Raw genomic sequence first — 18,442 nt, forward strand, 5'->3', positions numbered from 1 at the left:
TCACTTCTCATATTCGTTTACGAAAAAATGACCACCGAAACAACCGACGGCCTCCCCGGCACCGCCAAAACCACCAAAAGCCAAGTCCTCGAGGCCGGCGCCAGCGCCATCCAAGACTTCACGCCCGTGAAGCACATCTGCGCCCACCTGAACGCATTCCACGTCTACGCCTCAGACAAGACGCGCTGCGTGGAAGCAAACCACTACTGTTCTCACATCACAGAAGGTATACCCTCCCTCCCCCCTCCTTTCATCCCTAAACACATACATACTCACACACCCCGCCTCAACATTTATAGATCTAAGACAATGCCTCCTCTATGACAGCACCGCGCCCAACGCGCGCCTGCTAGGCATCGAATACATGATCACGCCCAAACTCTTCGCGACGCTACCCGCCGAAGAGAAGAAACTCTGGCACACGCATGTCTACGAAGTCAGCAGCGGGATGCTAATTATGCCAGCGCCGGCGATGGTTCCCAATGCCGTATGGGAAGCAGCCGAGACGGCGGAAATGAAGGATATTGTGCCGTTGTATGGCAAGACGTATCATTTCTGGCAGGTAGATCGGGGAGACCCGGTGCCGATGGGGGCGCCGGAGTTGATGGCGAGTTTTACGAGTGAGGAGAGGGTCAAGCTGGCTTGTCCCGGGGGATTGGGGGAGTTGGTGAAAGGGAGGGATGAGAGGTTTGGGACGGATTACAGGGCGAAGGCGGAGAAGAGGAAGGGGCTTGAGAAGGAGAGTGAAGGGAAGATGATTGAGGGTGAGTTTATCCCTTTCTATTTGTTTCTTTGTTGGGTTGGGTATGTGTGCTAATCGGTGTATAGGTGCGGATGGGATGTGGGAGGATTGAGCTAGGATCTTATGACATGATGTTGGCTACGTATGAAGATAATGATATCAAGGTGATATAATATGATTCTGCACTGAACTATCAACAACTACGATTTGTAGGTATAGATGTGTCCCATCGGTACCACCCAGTTTTCCATTCCCATAATAAAATGGGGTCCAAGCCGGGCTATCGTTCAGGGAATCCCACCATCAAGTGATGAGATGTATATTCATCTTGCTTCACTGTCCACACTCACGCGCTCTGGTGTTTAATTTCGGCAGCGGTGAGCTCTAGCGATTTTAGAAGCGAATAATAGCAGAAACATAACGCAACAAAAAAAACAACAGTAACAATAAATAGCAATGAGATGAGATAAATCCAATTAGCTGCATTAAGCAATCAGATCATCATCATCATAGACATAGCATAATCAATCAATCGACCATATCGATCAATTGAAAGTTTGCCGTTGGCGTTGGCGTTGTATCGCTCACAAAATATCTCAGGAAGAGAAAAAATTCCTCCCGCACAAAACCCTTTATATACCCTCTCTCCACCGACCCAATCACATGACCTACCACCTCCGAAGCTCTCCGCCGTCATACCAAGCAAACCAAACTAGTTTCCATACAAATCGCAATAATAACCTAACAAACGAATTGAACGACTACCATGCCCCCAAACCCCATATCCCAATAACACCAATCACAAAGAAAAACACAAGAATTTACAAAAATGGACCGCTTCCTCCGCTACACACTAAAACGCAGCACCCCGGGCCATCTATTCCGCTTCGGCCTCAACAGCCTGGGAGTGTTTTGCGCATGCACACTAATCTGGGAACACCTGATCACTGTCCAACTGAGCGAAGGACCATCGATGTACCCGACTTTCAGTCCGCGAGGCGACTACCTTCTCATATCGCGAGTACACAAGCACGGCCGGGGGATTCAGGTCGGCGACGTGGTGCGGTTCTATCATCCGACGTTTTTGGGGGTGAATGGGGCGAAGAGGGTCATTGGGTTGCCGGGGGATTTTGTGTGTAGGGATTTGCCGTTTAGTAGGGAGGTTGGTGGGGAGGGGGAGATGATTAGGGTATGTTAATCTTCCTTTTCTTTTGCTTTCGAATTGAGGGTTGGGGTTGGGGTTAAGCTAATGTGGTTTGTGGTTGGTTGCAGGTTCCTGAAGGGCATGTCTATCTTGCTGGGGATAATTTGCCGTGGTCGAGGGATTCCAGGAATTATGGCCCTATACCGATGGCGCTTATAAATGGGAAGATCATCGCGCGGGTGTGGCCGTTGCATAAGTTTGAGTGGGTGAAGAATACGTTGGAGACGGCGGATTTGCCGGAGTGAATATTGTATCATATGTGCTTGTTGGATAAAAGGGGGATAGATAGATAACCTTCAGGTATACGGCATGGGAGTCTGGAGTTGGTGGAATTTGTGCATATTCATACATCTTCTCTTGTACAATACAAATCTAAGGCCAAAAAAAGTTGAACAGAAGGAAAAAGAGGCTGGTTTACCGGAACGTGGATGGGTTTCTTCTCTTGTAAGGAAGAGGCTCGACCCGCTTCCGACGGAGCTCCATGTTCGCCTCGGGGAAGCCAATCTGCTTCATCACCTCATACGTCGTCTCGTCCCATTGCGTGCGGAACAGGTGCGCGCCAATCGCCTTCAGGTGGTACCGGGCCTGCAGGGTGCGGGGCAGCAGGTTCTCGCGGTTCGTCTCCTTCGCCTTGACGGCAGCAAAGTCCAATGGCTTGGAGTCCTTCTGTTCGAGAATGAACAGAGACAGTCGGTGGTAGGGGCTTCCCTTTTGAGCTACAGGGGGCTCCCAGGGCAGGACAACCTGCGACTCAGCCGACAGCTGGGCCAGGTCGACCTTGGTGTTCGTGGCCGAGATGGGGACGTTGACAGCCAGGTAGTGCATCTTGAAATCGAATCCATCCTTCTCAACGTTGGGAACATCGGAGTCGACCACGGCGATGGTGACGAGCTTCTCGCCGCCCTCGAAGAGCTGCACGTCAAGTTTAGGTGCCGTCGTGCTGACCTTGGCGTTGACGTATTCTCCAGGCTGTACCTGGCTGCGGTTGAAGTAGAGCTTGGTGTCCACGATAGGATCGCAGTGAGGAAGGACGTCGGGAATCACCTTCATTTGCGTGATTCTTTGGACGAGGATCTTGCGACGGTATTCCCTCCATTTCCGATCGGCCAGGTAGCGGTAGATGGGCTTGCTGAGGTCACCTAGACGAGGTCGGTTAGGATGCGGTGATGAAGGCAATTTGTAGAATGTGTTGTCTCACCTTGCCCATCCTCAAACTTCTTCTTGACCAGCGGGTCGTTGACATCCGCAAGGATCTTGAGGTGCTCCAGATGGAGCTCCATGGCCCGGAGCTTGGATTTCTTGACCTGCAAGCCGCCGGCCTCCTCGGTAGGAAGGGCCTGAAGTCTGGCAATCTTCTCGCTCATCGACTGGATATCGCGCACCTTCTCTTCCCGGTCTGCGATCAAAACCTTGCGTGCCTCCTGGAAACATTGGAAGGGAAGCTGCTCGAAGGGAATGTTGGATGAGCCCTGGAGGGCAGCTCGACGTCGACGAGATCCGACGGGGGCGATTCCCTGGCGTAACAATCTCCGTTCCAGCCGGGGACTCGTTACTAGGGCCGGATCAGGCGCCTTGTGGAAGGGAGCGCTCTTGGCCTCAGTCTGGGCTTCCTCGCGAGCCAGAGCGGTGGACTGAAAGGCGCGGGTGGACTGTAGCTGGAGGCCTGGAAGACCCTTTGTGTAGGTCTTCTGCAGGCATTGGAGCAGGGGCTTGGAGGCCCGCTCGCAATGAGCCATGGCGAGACGAGTGACTGGGGGAGGACGGGGGGATAAAGTGGTGGAGTGGTAGGAAGAGATTCCCCAGGTTAGTCGGGAAGTCGAAGTCGAGGTTCCTGGCCGGACGGAACTTTTTTCGTCGGGTTGGCCAAGCCTCAGGCGGCTAGCGCCAGACCACCCGAACTTTTGCTACTCCTCCTCCACAGCATCACCGAGATCCCTCCCCCATCCAGGCTACCTTCCGGGGTTTAATCACACTCTTCCAAACGCAATGCCTGGAAGTGACGCTCTTCGCGCACTCAAGTTGCTCTCTCGCAGCTCCGGGGGTCTCCTCTCGGGCGCTGAGACGACCACGGTAAGACCGACGTTTTTCGATTCCGCTGCTAGTCTTTTGCACATGGCCGAATGCAAGATACTGACCATTGATGCCTCGATCTTATAGCAACGATGCCTGGCGAAGACTTTCTCCCGCTCGATGGCCACCGAGGCCCAGTCTCCCGTTGACAACCTCACGAGGGAGGTTCCTAAGCCCGTGTGGAATCCCGAACCCGTCAAGGCGACACTCTACTCATTTCCCTCGATGGAGCCCCTGCGCTTCGTTGAGTATCCTCGCAACCACCTCCTGATGCCGCTACGCAAAGACATTCTGCACCGAGCCGTCGTCTACGAGGGTGACATGACCCGACAAGGTACCGCAAGCACCAAGTGGAGAGATGATGTGCATGGAAGTGGCAGGAAGTTGCATGCGCAGAAGGGTACTGGCCGGGCCCGTGTTGGCGACAAGAAATCCCCGATCCGGAGAGGTGGAGGTGTTGCTTTTGGCCCTCATCCCCGCGACTTCTCTACGGAGCTCCCTCAGAAGATCTACGACCAGGCGTGGCGGATAGCCCTCAGTTACCGCTACAAGCGCGGCCAATTGATCATTGTCGACAACGAAATCGCCCTTCCGGAAGGTGCCACTCCCCATATTGTTGAGGAGATTTTCAAGGTCAACTGCTGGGGCCGGCACTATGGACGGTCAACATTGATCACGGACCAGCCGAACGAGGAGCTGTTCGAGACGGTGCGTCAGGCTGGCGAACACGCGAAGATCCTGGACCGCCGTGACGTGGATGTGAAGGACCTGTTGGAGACTGGACGCTTGATCATCGAGAAGCAGGCGCTGGACCGCATTCTGTCTCAGCATTCCAAGGATCTGAAGAACAAGCCGGCCAAGGCTTTGTACTAAATTTCTTTTACCTGGCGATGGGGTCTTTTACTGGTTAGCTTCGTTCTGTGTTTTATTTTGTACAAATAGATTCGAAATATGTATGATGGCATTACGGATTTTCAAGGATGAAAGTCACGGCATCCTTAGCAGAAACCTACGCCAAGCTGCCCGGTAATTCGTAAAGATCGATGTAGTTGGAAAGCACATGCCAGAGCGAGGTTGCCGAACGGAGATCCTCCACGGTATTATAGCCAGGATCCATTAAAGACTTCGAATCTGATTCAAGAAGATCCAAAGTATCTTAATCACAAAAAATTTAAAGCCTATATACTACTACTAAAGAGTCCTGGTTACTTCTGGTGGGACATCCCAACTCACGGCCGTTCGGCTGTTCTCCTCTTCAGCGGCCGGCGAGGAAAATCATTCCGCGAAAAACTCCGAGGTCAAAGCAAGCGGAGAACCGACGAGCTGCTCATCCTCATACTTAATCCCCTCATCCCTCCATTCCTTCACCCCGTCTCCTCCTCCACAACAGGCTGTGGTCTGCCTGATGTTACTCCGACGCAGTATTTGCCGGTTTTCAACACCGTCGAGCTGGATCTCGCGGGTTTCACCAGCTACCATGCCTCTCCGTGCCAAACTCACAAACCCAGCATTCGGGGCCACTGCTAGTGTATGTCTTCCTCTATCTCATGCTTCACCTCTCCCATTGACTGACGGTTACAGATGTCTACGGCACCTATCCCCAAAGAACTCCCCGGAGACGAGCCCGACGATGTCCTGTTCCACTCTCACTACGGTGTGCGGCTGATTGAGCTCAACCGTCCCAAGAAGCTCAATTCCTTGAACGGCTCGATGGTTCGGAAGATTGTGCCTCGACTGAAGGTTAGCTTGTGGCTGTGACCTATAATTATACGTGTGGACCTGTTGCTAAGCGATTGGGGTATTTTTCTAGGAATGGGAAAAATCCGACCTGGCCAATGTCATCATGCTCTCTGGCGCTGGCTCGAAAGCTCTGTGCGCCGGAGGAGATGTGGCTGCCCTGGCTCTGCAGAACGAGAAGGGCCCCGAGGGCCAGCAGGCCTCGTCCGACTTCTTCGCCGACGAATACCGTCTCGATCATCTCATCGCGACCTACCAGAAGCCCTTCGTCTCCGTGATGGATGGTATCACCATGGGCGGCGGTGTCGGTCTCAGTGTCCACGCTCCCTTCCGGATCGCCACTGAACGCACCGTGTTCGCCATGCCCGAGACCACCATTGGCTTCTTCCCGGATGTTGGCGGCTCCTTTTTCCTGTCCCGTCTCGATGGAGAGCTCGGAACATACCTGGCCCTTACCTCGGAGCGCCTCCACGGCGTTCAGGCCCTGTATGCCGGAGTTGCCACGCACTACTTGCACTCCAGCGCGCTGGCCAACCTGACGGCCCGTCTGTCTGAGCTCGTCTTCCGTGACTACTCCACATTCCAGGACCGTCTCGCTCTTGTCAACAAAACTATGGCCGAATTCTCGACGGGTGTGCCGTCCGTGCGCGAGGAGCCTATCCAACTGGCTGGCAAGCTGCGCAGTGCTATTGATCGCTGCTTCCAGTACAACACGGTGGAGGAGATCATCCAGGCGCTGCAGAAAGAAACGGAGATGAAGTCGTGGGCTGAGAAGACCCTGGAAACCCTGTCGGCGCGGTCACCTACCTCGCTCAAGGTTGCCCTGCGCCAGCTGCGTGTTGGCCGGCAGTGGACCATTTCCGAGACCTTCCAGCGTGAGCACGCCATCGCGTCCAAGTTCATGAGACACCCCGACTTTGTGGAGGGCGTGAAGGCCCGTCTCATGTCGAAGCCTCCCCGCCAAGCCACCTGGCAGCCGGCGACCCTCGAGGAGGTCTCGACCGAGGCTACCGATCAGTTCTTCGAGATTCCCGAGTCTGCATCGGGGCCTGAATCTCGACTGAGTCTCTACCACTACAAATCCCCGTACACCCAATACCCCTACAAGTTCGGATTGCCTAGCGAAAGCAGAATCGAGGCTTTCGTGCGTCACCGTGGAAGAAAGGGAGACCTGACCCTCAAAGAGATTGTTTCGAACTTCGACAGCAAAGAGGGTGTGAAGGAGAAGGTCGCCGAAGTTCTGGCCAGACGGACTGTCCGGGACGAGGCTGGTCTTCACTGGGTGAACTGATTTCTTTGGTGAAAGAAAGAAGAACATAAAGAATGTAAAAGGAGTCCATTATGTTCCTGTTGTTGTGTTCGTTGGGTCTGTATATTGGGTTAATATTATCAACATGTATTTCATATAAAGTTAGACACGCAAGCAACGGTCCCTTCTTCAGCCTAGCATCATTTGTATCCAACTACCCAGCATTGTAAAGGCATCCACCATGCCTATTAATTTGGTATAGAGGCGCCGTAGAGCGCCAGAAGACCAGTCCAATCAATACCTACGGAGACGAAGCTGTAGAATGTAGTTCAAGCTGTGATATCGTCGCCGTTGTTGTTGGGAGCCCGTGCTCTTAGATCGTCTGTTGTTAGCACAGACTCTTCATCGATCAATGATCTAGGAACATGGATAATCAACCAGTGGCCTGGAAGTTCCTGAAGAGTGCATATCGGAACAGTAGTATTATTCCGTGAAGTCTGTCGAGAATTCTGGGTTTTCTATGGCGACTGTAACATAGTATTCTTGCGCATAGAGATGGGATATTGATAATCTGGGGAAGGGTAGGATAATAGTATAGTCTCATGACGGAATTGTCTGCCACCCCGCCTCTTCTACTATTTGAAGATGGGTAAAAACGTGCATCTCCTATGCTTCCTGATAGCAGTAATAGCATGTATTGTAAACACAGCGTGGGGGGATGGATCTGTAGTACTCCTTGCCGAATGAGGTGAAGGTATTCATCTCAGCCCACTCGGCTCCGCTCCAGCCTGGCATCCATAACTATCCGTCGGTCCCTTCGGCCGGCAATCATAAATTAATTCCCCGTCTTCCACCGAATCCAAATTCATTGTCCAAACATGCAACTTTCGGGAATCTAAGTATCCATCAAAAGTCCTATCATGGCAGAATCACCTTTACTCCAGGCTCACACAGGGCCGCGAACATCTTGCGATTCGCAAGACCCGGCAGAGCCATTTCTACCCCGACCCTCGGCCCCCGGGTCCTCAGTGCATCAGAACCCAACCCGAATTCTGTTCCGGTTGTATATTTCCCATTTTCTATCAACATGGAACTCGCGAATGTTTGAGTTTGGGGCCGTCTTGTTTCTGGCGACTATCTTCCCGGGAACACTGCGGTATACTTCGGTTTATGCTCTGGTTCGATCGCTGTCTGCGGTGGTCCTGTCATCATGGTTGGGATCGGTGGTGGACCGAGCGAATAGGTTGAGAGCGATTCGACATTCCATTAGTATGTTGGAGTAGCAAACGCAGAGAGGGATATGGTTATGGACTGACACCGTCTAGTATGGCAGAGAATCCCTGTGGCTGCCTCGTGCGCATGCTTTACGGTTCTCCTGACCCCGACTACAACGGCGTTTACCTCGCTCGTGTTCGCGGGTACGGTTTTGCTCGCTTGTGTGGAGAAGCTCGCTGCTACTGCGAACTGTGTTGCTGTTGAAAGGGATTGGGTGAGTTGACCGTTCTCCTGCTACGATACCTGGCTAATTCGAAAAGGCCATTGTTGTGTCGGATGCCCTGGATATTCCTCGACAAGGTATGCTACGCATTGCTGCCTGCTATAGTCAGTACTAATTGAGCAGACCTCAATGCGTCTATGAGACGGATAGACCTGTTTTGCAAACTCTTAGCACCGGTGGTCATCTCCGTGGTTGATGGGCTGTCGACTAAGATAGCCATATGGACGGTTTTGGTTGTAAATGTGTCTTGTGTCGTCGTTGAATACATTGCAATTGCTCAGGTATTATCTCCCCAGGTTGGAGACGTCTGTATGCTTACAAAGTCCAGGTGTATACGTCCATTCCTGAACTCAAGCGTTGTCAGGATGAAAGCAGTGAGATCGGAGATGGACCTGGGCTTGAGCCGCAAGATGGGGGCAGTGCGCCAACTGCAGTTCGTCGGATAGCGCAGTATAGCAGAAAGGCTCTTGCTCCGTGGCGAGAGTACGTGGCTAGCTCTGTGTTCCTAGCCTCCCTTGCCTTGAGCTTACTTTATCTCACGGTGCTTTCTTTCGGTACTACCATGGTTACGTACCTGCTACATACTGGGTTCACCCCGCTGCAGGTCAGCGGGATGAGAATCGGCGCTGTCATTGCAGAGCTGTCGGGGACATGGGCGGCACCCTTTATCACGGGAAGGATTGGGCCTATCCGGTCAGGCCTGTGGTTTTTGAACTGGCAGTTTGCCTGTCTGGCAGCTGCAGTGGCGGCCTTTGCTTTCCTCGACAACCAGTCCCAAGTGGTGGCCATTAGCCTGATTGTCGGAGTAGCTCTCAGTCGAATTGGTCTCTGGGGCTTTGATCTGTCGGTGCAATTCCTAGTCCAAGAGGTAAGTCCTACTGTTCGAACTGAATCTAATGATCAAGCTCTTACTATGATAGGGTGTGGACGAACGTGCTCGCGCGCGGTTCTCATCCACGGAAATGGCTCTCCAAAACATCTTCGAGCTTCTATCCTTTGCGACGACCATTGCATTCCCCCTTCCTGAACAATTCAAATACCCAGTATACATCAGTTACGGGGGCATTGCGATAGCGGCCATTTGTTTTGCGACGTATGTGCGGAAGGAACGGGGACATTTGCTGCATACATCCAAATGTTTTGGGGGAGACAAGAAGCGGATCGTCCCTGACCCGCAGGATGTCCTCATCCAGCGCGCATAATGAGATAGAATGCATGTAGTGCCATGAGATATGAATAAAAAAAGCTTTCTGACGTAGCTGTTCCTGGGAGAGTCTAAACTGTATGAACACAACTAAATATAAGACGAGGCGGACCGCTGCGGGGAGCCGAGCATCTCGTTCCTGATTCCCCCCAACAATCACACCATCTCAGCTGCGCAGCTCCTCTTTCAACCATGCCTTCCCCACACCCGTCATGGAGGTAATATCGCATCCCCAAAGCCTTGATACACTTAGAAAATGCACCTGCTAACCGAGCGAAAGGCTCCTCGAGCTCGCGGAATGGGCCGATCAGGACCCCGACGCCGCACGGGCTGTCTGACCTGCCGGGCACGTAAAGTCCGTTGCGACGAGGCTAAACCCACGTGTGCCAATTGCACTCGCCTGCGACTGCAATGCACCTACAAAACCACCATTCAGACGGTCATCCCGCGACAACGGCATGGCAGTCAAAGCTCAGGCACAGTCGCGAGCGCAGCATCGGCCCCCACCAGCACCGCCAGCACCACCTCATCCGACCGTCCAGACGTGAACTTCTTCCACACCGTTCTCTGCAATGACCGACTTTCAACATCGAATTCAGGATCCCCGCAGCAGGTCGGTCCCAGCAATCGCCCTCAACAACAACAGCAGCAACCCCTAGGTACGGATAATATCACCTCGTTTGATATCCTCAGTTTCATCGGCGAGATCACCTCCGACTTTCAGCAGAAACATCTCGATTTGACTACGAATGGCCTGGCGGGGTTCCCAGCGGGCTCGGTTCCGGCGGCAATCGCGAACGAGGAACTCGACCAGAATGAACGGCCGATAAGTTGGGACGCGGGCTCAGTTTCAGTCATCCACGGTGATCGTTCAGAGCAAGGGTCTTCTTCCGATACAAGCGGTGGTGGTGGTAGTAGTGGTGGTGGTGGCCCTGGTCGGTTGACGTATGAGGATCGGTTGTTTGCACATTTCGTGGAGGGGGACCCGCCGCCTACGATATTTGGGCCGGTGGATTTGGATTGGGAGTACGTGCGTGCTAATGTTGTTGCACAGTCGCGCGATAGTCGCGCAGTTTTACATGGGATTTATTGCTACGCGGAGATACATGAGGCGTTGGTTGAGGGGAAAGCGTGGAAGTTGGCGTCGAGGTATCATCAGCTGGCCTGTTCGGAAGTTCAGTCGTGCTTGCTGGGTGAAGTAGGGGAGACGGTACTGAAGAGGGTGTTTACTACGGTATTATTGTTGATGCTGGCAGAGGTGAGTGTTTCTCAAGTTTCCTCTGATAATTCAACCACGGCTGAAGGGCTTACGAAACAGCTCCTGTCTACCCCTGATCTATGGGGCTCAGGAACGTCCTTTCTCCACTCTGCATATCTTCTGCTGCAGCGGTTTCACCACCGCACCAAGCTGTGGACCGGTGTGAGCAATGTGATTGTGTCGTGGGTGTCATTGCTGGATGTCAAAGCACTGATAGCTGGCCGTGATGGCGACCCGCTGATTGACCTGGGCAGCCTTTCATCCAAGGCAAGCACTACGTCTGAATTGGCCACGGAAGACAAATGGGCCGACAATAGCGGCGATGAGGAGCCACCGAAGCCTGCATACCTTATGCGGGAAGCCATCACAGGCCCGGCCTTTCGCTTCTTCCTGCAAACACAACAGGTTATCCGACGGATCGTGTGCATCGACCTGCATCACCGCAGTCGTGGCACTGTCAGTGACGAGTTTGAGGTGCTCCAGATAGCACACCAGGTCGGGGCCGACCTCGAGACGCTCTGGAACCGGCGTCCGCGCGTGCTAGACGTCTACAGTACGCCTGAGGACCTCTTTAATACTCTACAGCCTGCTATCGCGATCGAAATCTGCCGGATGTTCCGACAGTACATCGCCAACTTCTTAGCGATCTTTATCTATCTACACCGGGTTGCGTTCGCCATCTACCCACGGACTGACCGAGTGCATCGCGCAGTGGATCGGATTATTCAGTTGGCAACTGCTGAGGTGGAGTCCGGGAGCAATCAGCAACATCTGCCCGCCAGCTTTGTATGGCCGTTATTTGTGGCTGGTCTCGAGGGATCGTTGGAGCAGCGAAGATGGATTGTGAAAGAGATGCAGCGGATTACTGGCAGCTGTAGTAGTCGCTGTCAGGATCCCGAGCGCATCCGTGGAAGCTCTCGTACGGCGCGACATCCGCATGCGGGGAAAGCATTGCTACTGCTAGAGGAGATGACGCGACGACAAGATGCGTCGCGGACATGGGCGGACTCGCGGTGCGTGCGGCGGGAGCTATTTACTGACTTCTTCGTGATGATCTAGAAGACAGTAAGTAGCCGTAGCAGAGGAAAAGTGGACACCAGGAAGGGATGCAGAACGCTCAGGAGTGGATGAACATCAACTCGAAACGCGTCGCAGATCTCCTGACCACGTAAGCGCACGTCATCTGACTCCCCGCCAGTCTCCATCGGCCTGTATTTACTTCCTCACTTTCCATCCTCACGTCCCCTCTCCTCTCCATCTGCAGTCTTGCATCTCTGCCATTGTGGCTGTCGCGTTCTCTCCCTCGCGACATGGCCCACAATGAGGCCCTACTCCGAACTCCCCCAGGATGCTGATCTCCACGATCCCAGCCATCATGATCCACCGCCGTCCGGCAGCCAAAGCGCCTTTCGCCTTTACTGGCTCACGGCAATCGTCTGCTGCGGTGGCCTTCTTTTCGGCTATGACTCGGGTGTGATTGGTATGTAGTCTCCTGAAGACTCACCGCACGCCATGCTCATCAATCAAATCCAGGCGGAGTTCTCACCTTCGGCTCCTTTCATCGCTCCTTTCGGTATACCGCCGCCGATGAGACACGAGTTAGTGCTATCGCAGTAGGCGTCCAGCAAGCCTCTGCGCTGCTTGGTTGCCTGATTATCTGGCCTTTCACAAACCGCCTTGGTCGTCGCCCGGCCATGGCTGTCTGCTCCCTCATCTTCTGTACGGGGGTCATCTTCGAGCTCCTCGATACCCACTCGCTATCCGTCTTCTACGTGGGCCGCGTCATCTGCGGACTGGGGATCGGCGGCTCCGCAACCGTCATCCCCATCTATCTTTCGGAAATGAGTCCCACCGACAAGCGCGCCCGGCTCGGAAGCTGCTATCAGTTCGCCTTCACTATCGGCATCCTCGTCTCCTACTGGATCGACTATGGCATGCAGTTCGCTCCCGCCAATGCCCTGCAATGGCAGATTCCGTTCGCCGTACAGCTGATTCCCGGCGCATTCATGGGGTTGGGGATGCTCACGCTCCGCGAAAGCGTGCGCTGGCTTCTCTCACACGACCACGACAAGAACGAGTCCAAAGCATGGGACAGCCTAACCTGGATCCGCTCATCGAACGGGCCACACGTGCGCGCCGAGTACCAGCAAATGAAATCCAGCATCGAGCGTGACGCGCACGCAACGGCCGATTTCTCTCCGAGAGAGCTCCTCAGCAAGTCCAACAGCCACCGACTCGCTCTAGCCGTTTGCCTGTTCATAGCCCAACAATCCATGGGCCCAACAGCACTCGCCTACTTCGGTCCGCAATTCTTCGCCCTTCTCGTAGGCAACAACGCCCACCTGACCCTCCTCCTAACCGGCATCTTCGGCGGCTTGAAAGTAATCGGCTGTCTCATCTTCATCGTATGGGTCGCCGACCGATTCGGCCGCCGACCACTACTGATCCTGGGCGCGCTCGCCATGTCCATCTGCATGATAACCACCTCAGTGGTAGTAAAATCCACCAACGTCCCCACACCCCACCCATCCACACATAACTCCGACACCACCCCCACCATCACCAACAGCGGCCTCCTAACCGTCTCCCTTATCTACCTCGCCATCGTCTTCTACAACCTCTCCTGGGGCCCCCTCCCCTGGCCCTGCACCGCCGAACTCTTCAACACGCGCATCCGCGAACCCGGTGTCGCCATCGCCGTCGCCGCCCAATGGCTCTCCAACTTCGTCTGGTCATTCTCGACCCCGTACGTCCTGGCCGGTGCCAAATGGGCCACCTTCCTAATCTTCGGAATTCTAGACGCCAGCTTCGCTGCCTTCGTCTGGTTCTTCTTACCTGAAACGCGCGGCCGATCCCTCGAGGAGATCGATGCGCTTTTCAAAGACGACGATAAGCTCCACGATGACTCACTATCGTCCGCCCTGCTGGTCGGGGAGCAGGAAATTGACCGTGAATACGAACAGGATGATATTGGTTCTCCTGATGATGCGGGGGCGAAGACGAGTGAGGAGCGGGTGGAGGTTTAGTTATTCACCCATTATATATATATATATATATTCCCATGTATGGATCATTTATTCATAGAGTTAAATGGTAGAAAATTATTCGGGATGTTTTCTCTGGGATTTCTTTGATACGAGATAGATTAGCTGGCTGGCTGGACGAGTGGCTAGCTGGCATATAATGATGATATTAGCTGGCTATACTATATGGCTAGCAAAACACCAAATGGTTGATAACTGAACGTACTATTTTTCAGAATTATCTAGACTGCCCCCCGTAGTATGCACATGAAACGAGTCTAAATGCGGAAACTAGTCCTAAGTGGACATAGAACCATCGATCTATACTCTTCATAGGTCCGCCAGTCATGTGAGCGCCATCTATCATACTACTATGTCTATGCAGTCTACGAACAATTAAGGAAAACCCTCATTGAGCTAAATATTGATTATTATTAGCTACTGGGAACCCACACAGCAACTAGCGTACACTCGTATCATCGTAGCAATTCGTGTTCCTTTGCCCAAGCAGTTCCCAAAACGCCCCCTCCCGCAAGTGTTAACACAACCATGTTGGTCTCGAAACCATACAGAAAACCTACCTAACTGAAACATCGCCACAGTCGCCAGCTACCTGAGCGAGAAAAAAACAAGAATATTACCTGAACCAGCAATCACAAGGTCCCACCCAAACCACGTGCTTTTTGTTTGGGGGAATTAGCAAGAAAAGAAAGAACGCCGTCATGCAGTCGCCAGTCATTTGGCCATCAAGAGCTGATGGTGAAAGACAAAAATGAAACGACACCAGCCGCCATTGAGCCCAGACATGGTGTTGGGCAATGTATAGAGAATGATGGATATAGAATCTAGACATCGAGCAAATCCTCAAAGGCGTCATTGTTGGGAGTCGAGAAGGAGAAGGACGCGTCACTCGCCAGGGTCTGCTCCGAGTCCCGGCGAGGAGTGGGTTCCAGGGAGCCCATCTTTGAGGGCATCTGGATGGGGCTATCAAAGCCAAAGGAGAGGTCCTGCGAGCGGGTTGTCCGACTGGAGCTCGAAGGGGTCAGAGTATTGAGGTCCGTTTTCAGGTCGGACGCCCCCAGTGAGTCCTGCTGGGTGATGTTTTTCACCATTGTGCTGAGGTGCATCGAAATGGCCTCATCATTGCACTGGGCGTGCTCCAGTAAGTAGTTCTTGTACAGGAGGATCTCGCTACGCAGGGCGTCAATATAACGAGTCAGATAATCCTTCCTCTCGGAGAGTAATTTGAATTGATCTCGGAGAGTCTCCGTCTGCTTCTTCTTCTTCAGGCGACACTTGCTCGCTGCCAGTCGATTGCGCTCCAGGAATTTCTCCCGCTTCGCTTTTTCGCTCAGCTTGTCACCGGAGTCGGGTGAAGACGAATCGAGTGTGCCATTAGTCTTGCGACGCTTGGGCGCTGGTTGAGGCGCGTCGGAAACGGCCGGCTGACTGAAGCTCGCACGGGGGGTGGGGTTGGCATAGGCAGCCCCGTCATACGGCTGGTGGTATTGAGACAAGGAATAGACTTCCTCGACCCCATTGACACTCTTGTCGTCGAATGGCGGGGGCGTGGGCTGACCGTTGCGCACATGCGAGTTCTTCAAGCCTCGCTCTAGACCCGGATTGGTGAAAACCTGCGGGTCATTCTTCGCCGACCAGCCCTGCAGTGAAGGAGACACAGGGCTAAAAGCAAAGAGAGTCTGTTCTTCCCCGCCTTGGTAAGACATGGAAAGAATGTCGGTCGTCATGTAGGAATTAGCGATGGTGAACTGAGAAGGAGCCGCGCTGACGGGGCCAGGCATAACCGCTTCGTTGGACACCACAGTCTCGCCAGGAACAACCGGCCGGCCGAAAGAGGCCTGATCCGCCATGTTGAGGGTGAAACCTGGTTTAGACTAACCAGAAGGCAGAGCAGAACCGATTGCCGGGAAGATCGGAATTTATATTTAGGAGGGAAGAAGGAGAGAAAGAGAAGTAGCTATTGAGAGGTAGTAGAGGATGGTTGTGGCGAAGGAAGGGCAGGAGAATGGATGGTATTTTAAAGCTCCAACCGCGATGCCAGAGCAGACCGGAAGCACAAGACCGAAAGTAAGTGAGCAAAGCCGCTCCAAAGCACAGACTGGCACCTGGAACAACGGGTCCTAGGATCCTGTCAAGCCCAGGAGCAGACAAGGGTGACCGAGTTGAAGATGACCACGGCAGGTACGAGTGATGGTAAGCAGCTACCACGGTTGCGAGGACGGGAGAGAAAGCAACAAAGGATGAACAATGCACTGACAAGTCAAGAACAAGCGGGAAGGTAAAAGGCTGGAGAACCCCAACCAGTTCAGAAGGAAGGTTGGCCAGGAGAATATATCCCGACAGGACCGAAGTGGGGGGGAAGTGTTGGAGAGAGTGTGTTGTCCAGAACGGGGGCTGGCAGTAGGGATCCCTTCTGGAGACTGGAGACTGGAGCCAGCAGCGGAACTGGACCAGGAAAATCAGGGAACTGGGCGAGACCAGAGTGGAGCTGGGAGAGAGAGAGAGAGAGAGAGCTTCGTCAGGCAATCTGCAGGAGATCCAGAATCAGAAATCAGAGTCAAGGGCAGAGGAGGGGTAAGGTGGAAATGTAACGGGGAGGTCCACGGAACGGAAGAGTCGGCAGAGTCAAGAGAGGAAAGAAGAGCTATAGGGGAGGAAGACTGGGAGGGAAAAGGAAAGAGGGAGGGAGGGAGTACCACGGATAGAAAAGAGAAGGAGGGGAAATCCGGATCGAAGTCAATGTGGGAAGTGATACGAGGGGAGGACAGGAGATGAAACGAGAGGAGAAAAGGAAAAAGAGAGAAAAGAGTTGGGGAGGGTGAGGATGAGGATTGGATGGAAGAGAAGAAAGAGAGAGTGAGAGTAGTACTTTTACTTACTTTACCAACAGGAAGCTCCCAAGTGGTTGCGCAAGTGGCAGGGAATAAGCTGTTGTGGATTGTTGTGTGGATGCAAGGTCGGGGAGGATAGTACAAGCAGCAGTTGGTGTTTTGTATAGGACTCGGAGTCAAGTTGAGAAAGCAAGAGAGAGAGAAGGGAGGAGAGGAGACAGATGACAGATGAAGCTTCAACTCCCCGAATAAGAATATTTTCTTGATGATTGGGGCAGTTGAAGTTCCGGCGTCGGGTAGCCAAGAGAAGGCATCCAGTGGACGAGACCTGGCCAGAACCGGCAAGTTGACATCATGGGGGGAGGGAGGAGGGGTGTGAACTGGGTGAACTGGGTCAATGGGAAGATGGAGATCTGGAGACTCCACGAGAGAGCATGCGAGAAAAGGCGAGAAGCAGTAAGGATGCGACGATCAGGGGCAGGACAAGATCCCTTAGCGGATGCACGATTACGCAGCTGGTGGACATGACAGATGCTGCCATCCCAGCTGAAGGGGTTGGGAAGAAGTACTGGAGTTGCAAATGTACTTTGCATCTACATCTTACACTAGATGATGCTAGTAAGTACCTGGCGAATTGTCCACGGGAGCTACAGTCATCTAGATGGTTTTCCTACTAAGGAAACTAGTGGCAGCTACCTTAGTCTCCTTCTTGTTACCCCAGATAACTTCGATCATAAAATAGCCATCCTAAGTGAGATTCTGAGTATGAATCAAACCAAGATCAAAAATCCACACAACCACCAGATCAGCCCACATCATCGTCTCCGCCGACAGTTCTCCGACTCCGAGAGAACCTTAATAGAGTGTTCTTTCTTGTCTGATATCATCATCATCAACCAACGTCATCCATTCATGAAGGAAACCCACTCATACCCTGGCCCTTAAAGAAGAGTACAGGGTTCCGTCTTCCCCGTCCGGTTCCACCAGCAAACGATTTCCATTCCCAAACCAGCCAGGGGGAAATTAGAACATGATCGGGAAGTATTTCACAGCTAATTAATTCAGTTAATAAAAAATTCTCAATCAGTCCTTGATCTTGTACTTGGTGATTAGTTAGTTATATCCCTCATTCATGACAAGGAAAGACTACAGTCGACCGTGACTAGACTAGAGGGGAAAAAGAAAGAAAAACGAGGTGGATGTCCGGTTTCAGGGAAAGCCAAGTCGTGCTTTGGACGATGCTGATTGGCGGTTTGAAGTTCCCGACGGGCGGGCAGCTGAAGTTGGCAGGTCAGTCAGTTCCAGTCAGTTTCCCCCATCAAACTCTGTTTCTCCCCCAATGCAGCAAGTCCTGTAGTATTTGAAGATAAGAAAAGAGTGGTCTCGATTTCTGATTTCTCTCCCGGTTCCTTGATCGGAGTTATGCGACTTTCCCACATATTTTATTTTTATTTATTTATATATAGTAGAATATATTATATTTCCATGCTAGTGGAAGGGGGGAAAGTAGTTCAAGTTGGAAGGGATCCACATGAGCTATTCCCTCCCCCCCTCCTCCTTCGGTTGACTTCCCTGCCAGTTGGCATGATCCAAGTCAGAAATATC

At 52.9% G+C, this 18,442-nt stretch overlaps 10 protein-coding genes across 10 annotated transcripts; 8 read left to right on the forward strand and 2 right to left on the reverse strand.

The window, feature by feature from the left end:
• Positions 1-27: 27 nt before the first annotated feature.
• Positions 28-854, forward strand: BDQ94DRAFT_166084 (OBAP family protein; the record flags this gene model as incomplete). Its single annotated transcript, XM_026770463.1, has 3 exons — positions 28-226; positions 300-764; positions 829-854. The coding sequence occupies 3 exons, from the start codon at positions 28-30 to the stop codon at positions 852-854; spliced, it is 690 nt and encodes a 229-aa protein (XP_026630849.1).
• A 717-nt stretch (positions 855-1,571) lies between these two features.
• BDQ94DRAFT_166085 (putative mitochondrial inner membrane protease subunit 1) lies at positions 1,572-2,191 on the forward strand (the record flags this gene model as incomplete). The annotated part of the gene is made up of 2 exons (XM_026770464.1): positions 1,572-1,931; positions 2,015-2,191. 2 exons carry the CDS (start codon positions 1,572-1,574, stop codon positions 2,189-2,191), a joined length of 537 nt encoding a protein of 178 aa, XP_026630850.1.
• A 72-nt stretch (positions 2,192-2,263) lies between these two features.
• On the reverse strand, positions 2,264-3,748 carry BDQ94DRAFT_135107 (mitochondrial 54S ribosomal protein mL38). Its single transcript, XM_026764596.1, has 2 exons — positions 3,145-3,748; positions 2,264-3,085 (listed from the first exon to the last, which is right to left on the reverse strand). The coding sequence occupies exons 1-2, from the start codon at positions 3,680-3,682 to the stop codon at positions 2,361-2,363; spliced, it is 1,263 nt and encodes a 420-aa protein (XP_026630851.1). The 5' UTR covers positions 3,683-3,748; the 3' UTR covers positions 2,264-2,360.
• A 116-nt stretch (positions 3,749-3,864) lies between these two features.
• On the forward strand, positions 3,865-5,126 carry BDQ94DRAFT_135109 (mitochondrial 54S ribosomal protein uL4m). The gene is made up of 2 exons (XM_026764597.1): positions 3,865-4,016; positions 4,104-5,126. Exons 1-2 carry the CDS (start codon positions 3,933-3,935, stop codon positions 4,887-4,889), a joined length of 870 nt encoding a protein of 289 aa, XP_026630852.1. The 5' UTR covers positions 3,865-3,932; the 3' UTR covers positions 4,890-5,126.
• Positions 5,127-5,317: 191 nt separating this feature from the next.
• BDQ94DRAFT_135110 (mitochondrial 37S ribosomal protein mS47) lies at positions 5,318-7,293 on the forward strand. The gene is made up of 3 exons (XM_026764598.1): positions 5,318-5,544; positions 5,598-5,756; positions 5,827-7,293. The coding sequence occupies exons 1-3, from the start codon at positions 5,422-5,424 to the stop codon at positions 7,042-7,044; spliced, it is 1,500 nt and encodes a 499-aa protein (XP_026630853.1). The 5' UTR covers positions 5,318-5,421; the 3' UTR covers positions 7,045-7,293.
• A 431-nt stretch (positions 7,294-7,724) lies between these two features.
• Positions 7,725-9,756, forward strand: BDQ94DRAFT_135111 (putative iron-regulated transporter). The gene is made up of 6 exons (XM_026764599.1): positions 7,725-8,271; positions 8,328-8,491; positions 8,538-8,577; positions 8,624-8,781; positions 8,829-9,368; positions 9,421-9,756. Exons 1-6 carry the CDS (start codon positions 7,923-7,925, stop codon positions 9,700-9,702), a joined length of 1,533 nt encoding a protein of 510 aa, XP_026630854.1. The 5' UTR covers positions 7,725-7,922; the 3' UTR covers positions 9,703-9,756.
• A 204-nt stretch (positions 9,757-9,960) lies between these two features.
• Positions 9,961-12,187, forward strand: BDQ94DRAFT_181277 (Zn(II)2Cys6 transcription factor; the record flags this gene model as incomplete). Its single annotated transcript, XM_026773855.1, has 1 exon — positions 9,961-12,187. The coding sequence occupies one exon, from the start codon at positions 9,961-9,963 to the stop codon at positions 12,019-12,021; it is 2,061 nt and encodes a 686-aa protein (XP_026630855.1). The 3' UTR covers positions 12,022-12,187.
• A 17-nt stretch (positions 12,188-12,204) lies between these two features.
• Positions 12,205-14,073, forward strand: BDQ94DRAFT_135118 (sugar porter family MFS transporter). Its single transcript, XM_026764600.1, has 2 exons — positions 12,205-12,442; positions 12,496-14,073. Exons 1-2 carry the CDS (start codon positions 12,283-12,285, stop codon positions 13,986-13,988), a joined length of 1,653 nt encoding a protein of 550 aa, XP_026630856.1. The 5' UTR covers positions 12,205-12,282; the 3' UTR covers positions 13,989-14,073.
• A 632-nt stretch (positions 14,074-14,705) lies between these two features.
• Positions 14,706-16,465, reverse strand: atfB (bZIP transcription factor atfB). The gene has a single exon (XM_026776358.1). The coding sequence runs from the start codon at positions 15,854-15,856 to the stop codon at positions 14,831-14,833; it is 1,026 nt and encodes a 341-aa protein (XP_026630857.1). The 5' UTR covers positions 15,857-16,465; the 3' UTR covers positions 14,706-14,830.
• A 961-nt stretch (positions 16,466-17,426) lies between these two features.
• Positions 17,427-18,127, forward strand: BDQ94DRAFT_135123 (uncharacterized protein). The gene has a single exon (XM_026764601.1). It carries the CDS (start codon positions 17,447-17,449, stop codon positions 17,780-17,782), a length of 336 nt encoding a protein of 111 aa, XP_026630858.1. The 5' UTR covers positions 17,427-17,446; the 3' UTR covers positions 17,783-18,127.
• The last annotated feature ends 315 nt before the right edge of the window (positions 18,128-18,442 follow it).

Source organism: Aspergillus welwitschiae (genome assembly GCF_003344945.1).
Source record: "Aspergillus welwitschiae strain CBS 139.54b unplaced genomic scaffold BDQ94scaffold_3, whole genome shotgun sequence".
Taxonomy (NCBI): domain Eukaryota; kingdom Fungi; phylum Ascomycota; class Eurotiomycetes; order Eurotiales; family Aspergillaceae; genus Aspergillus; species Aspergillus welwitschiae.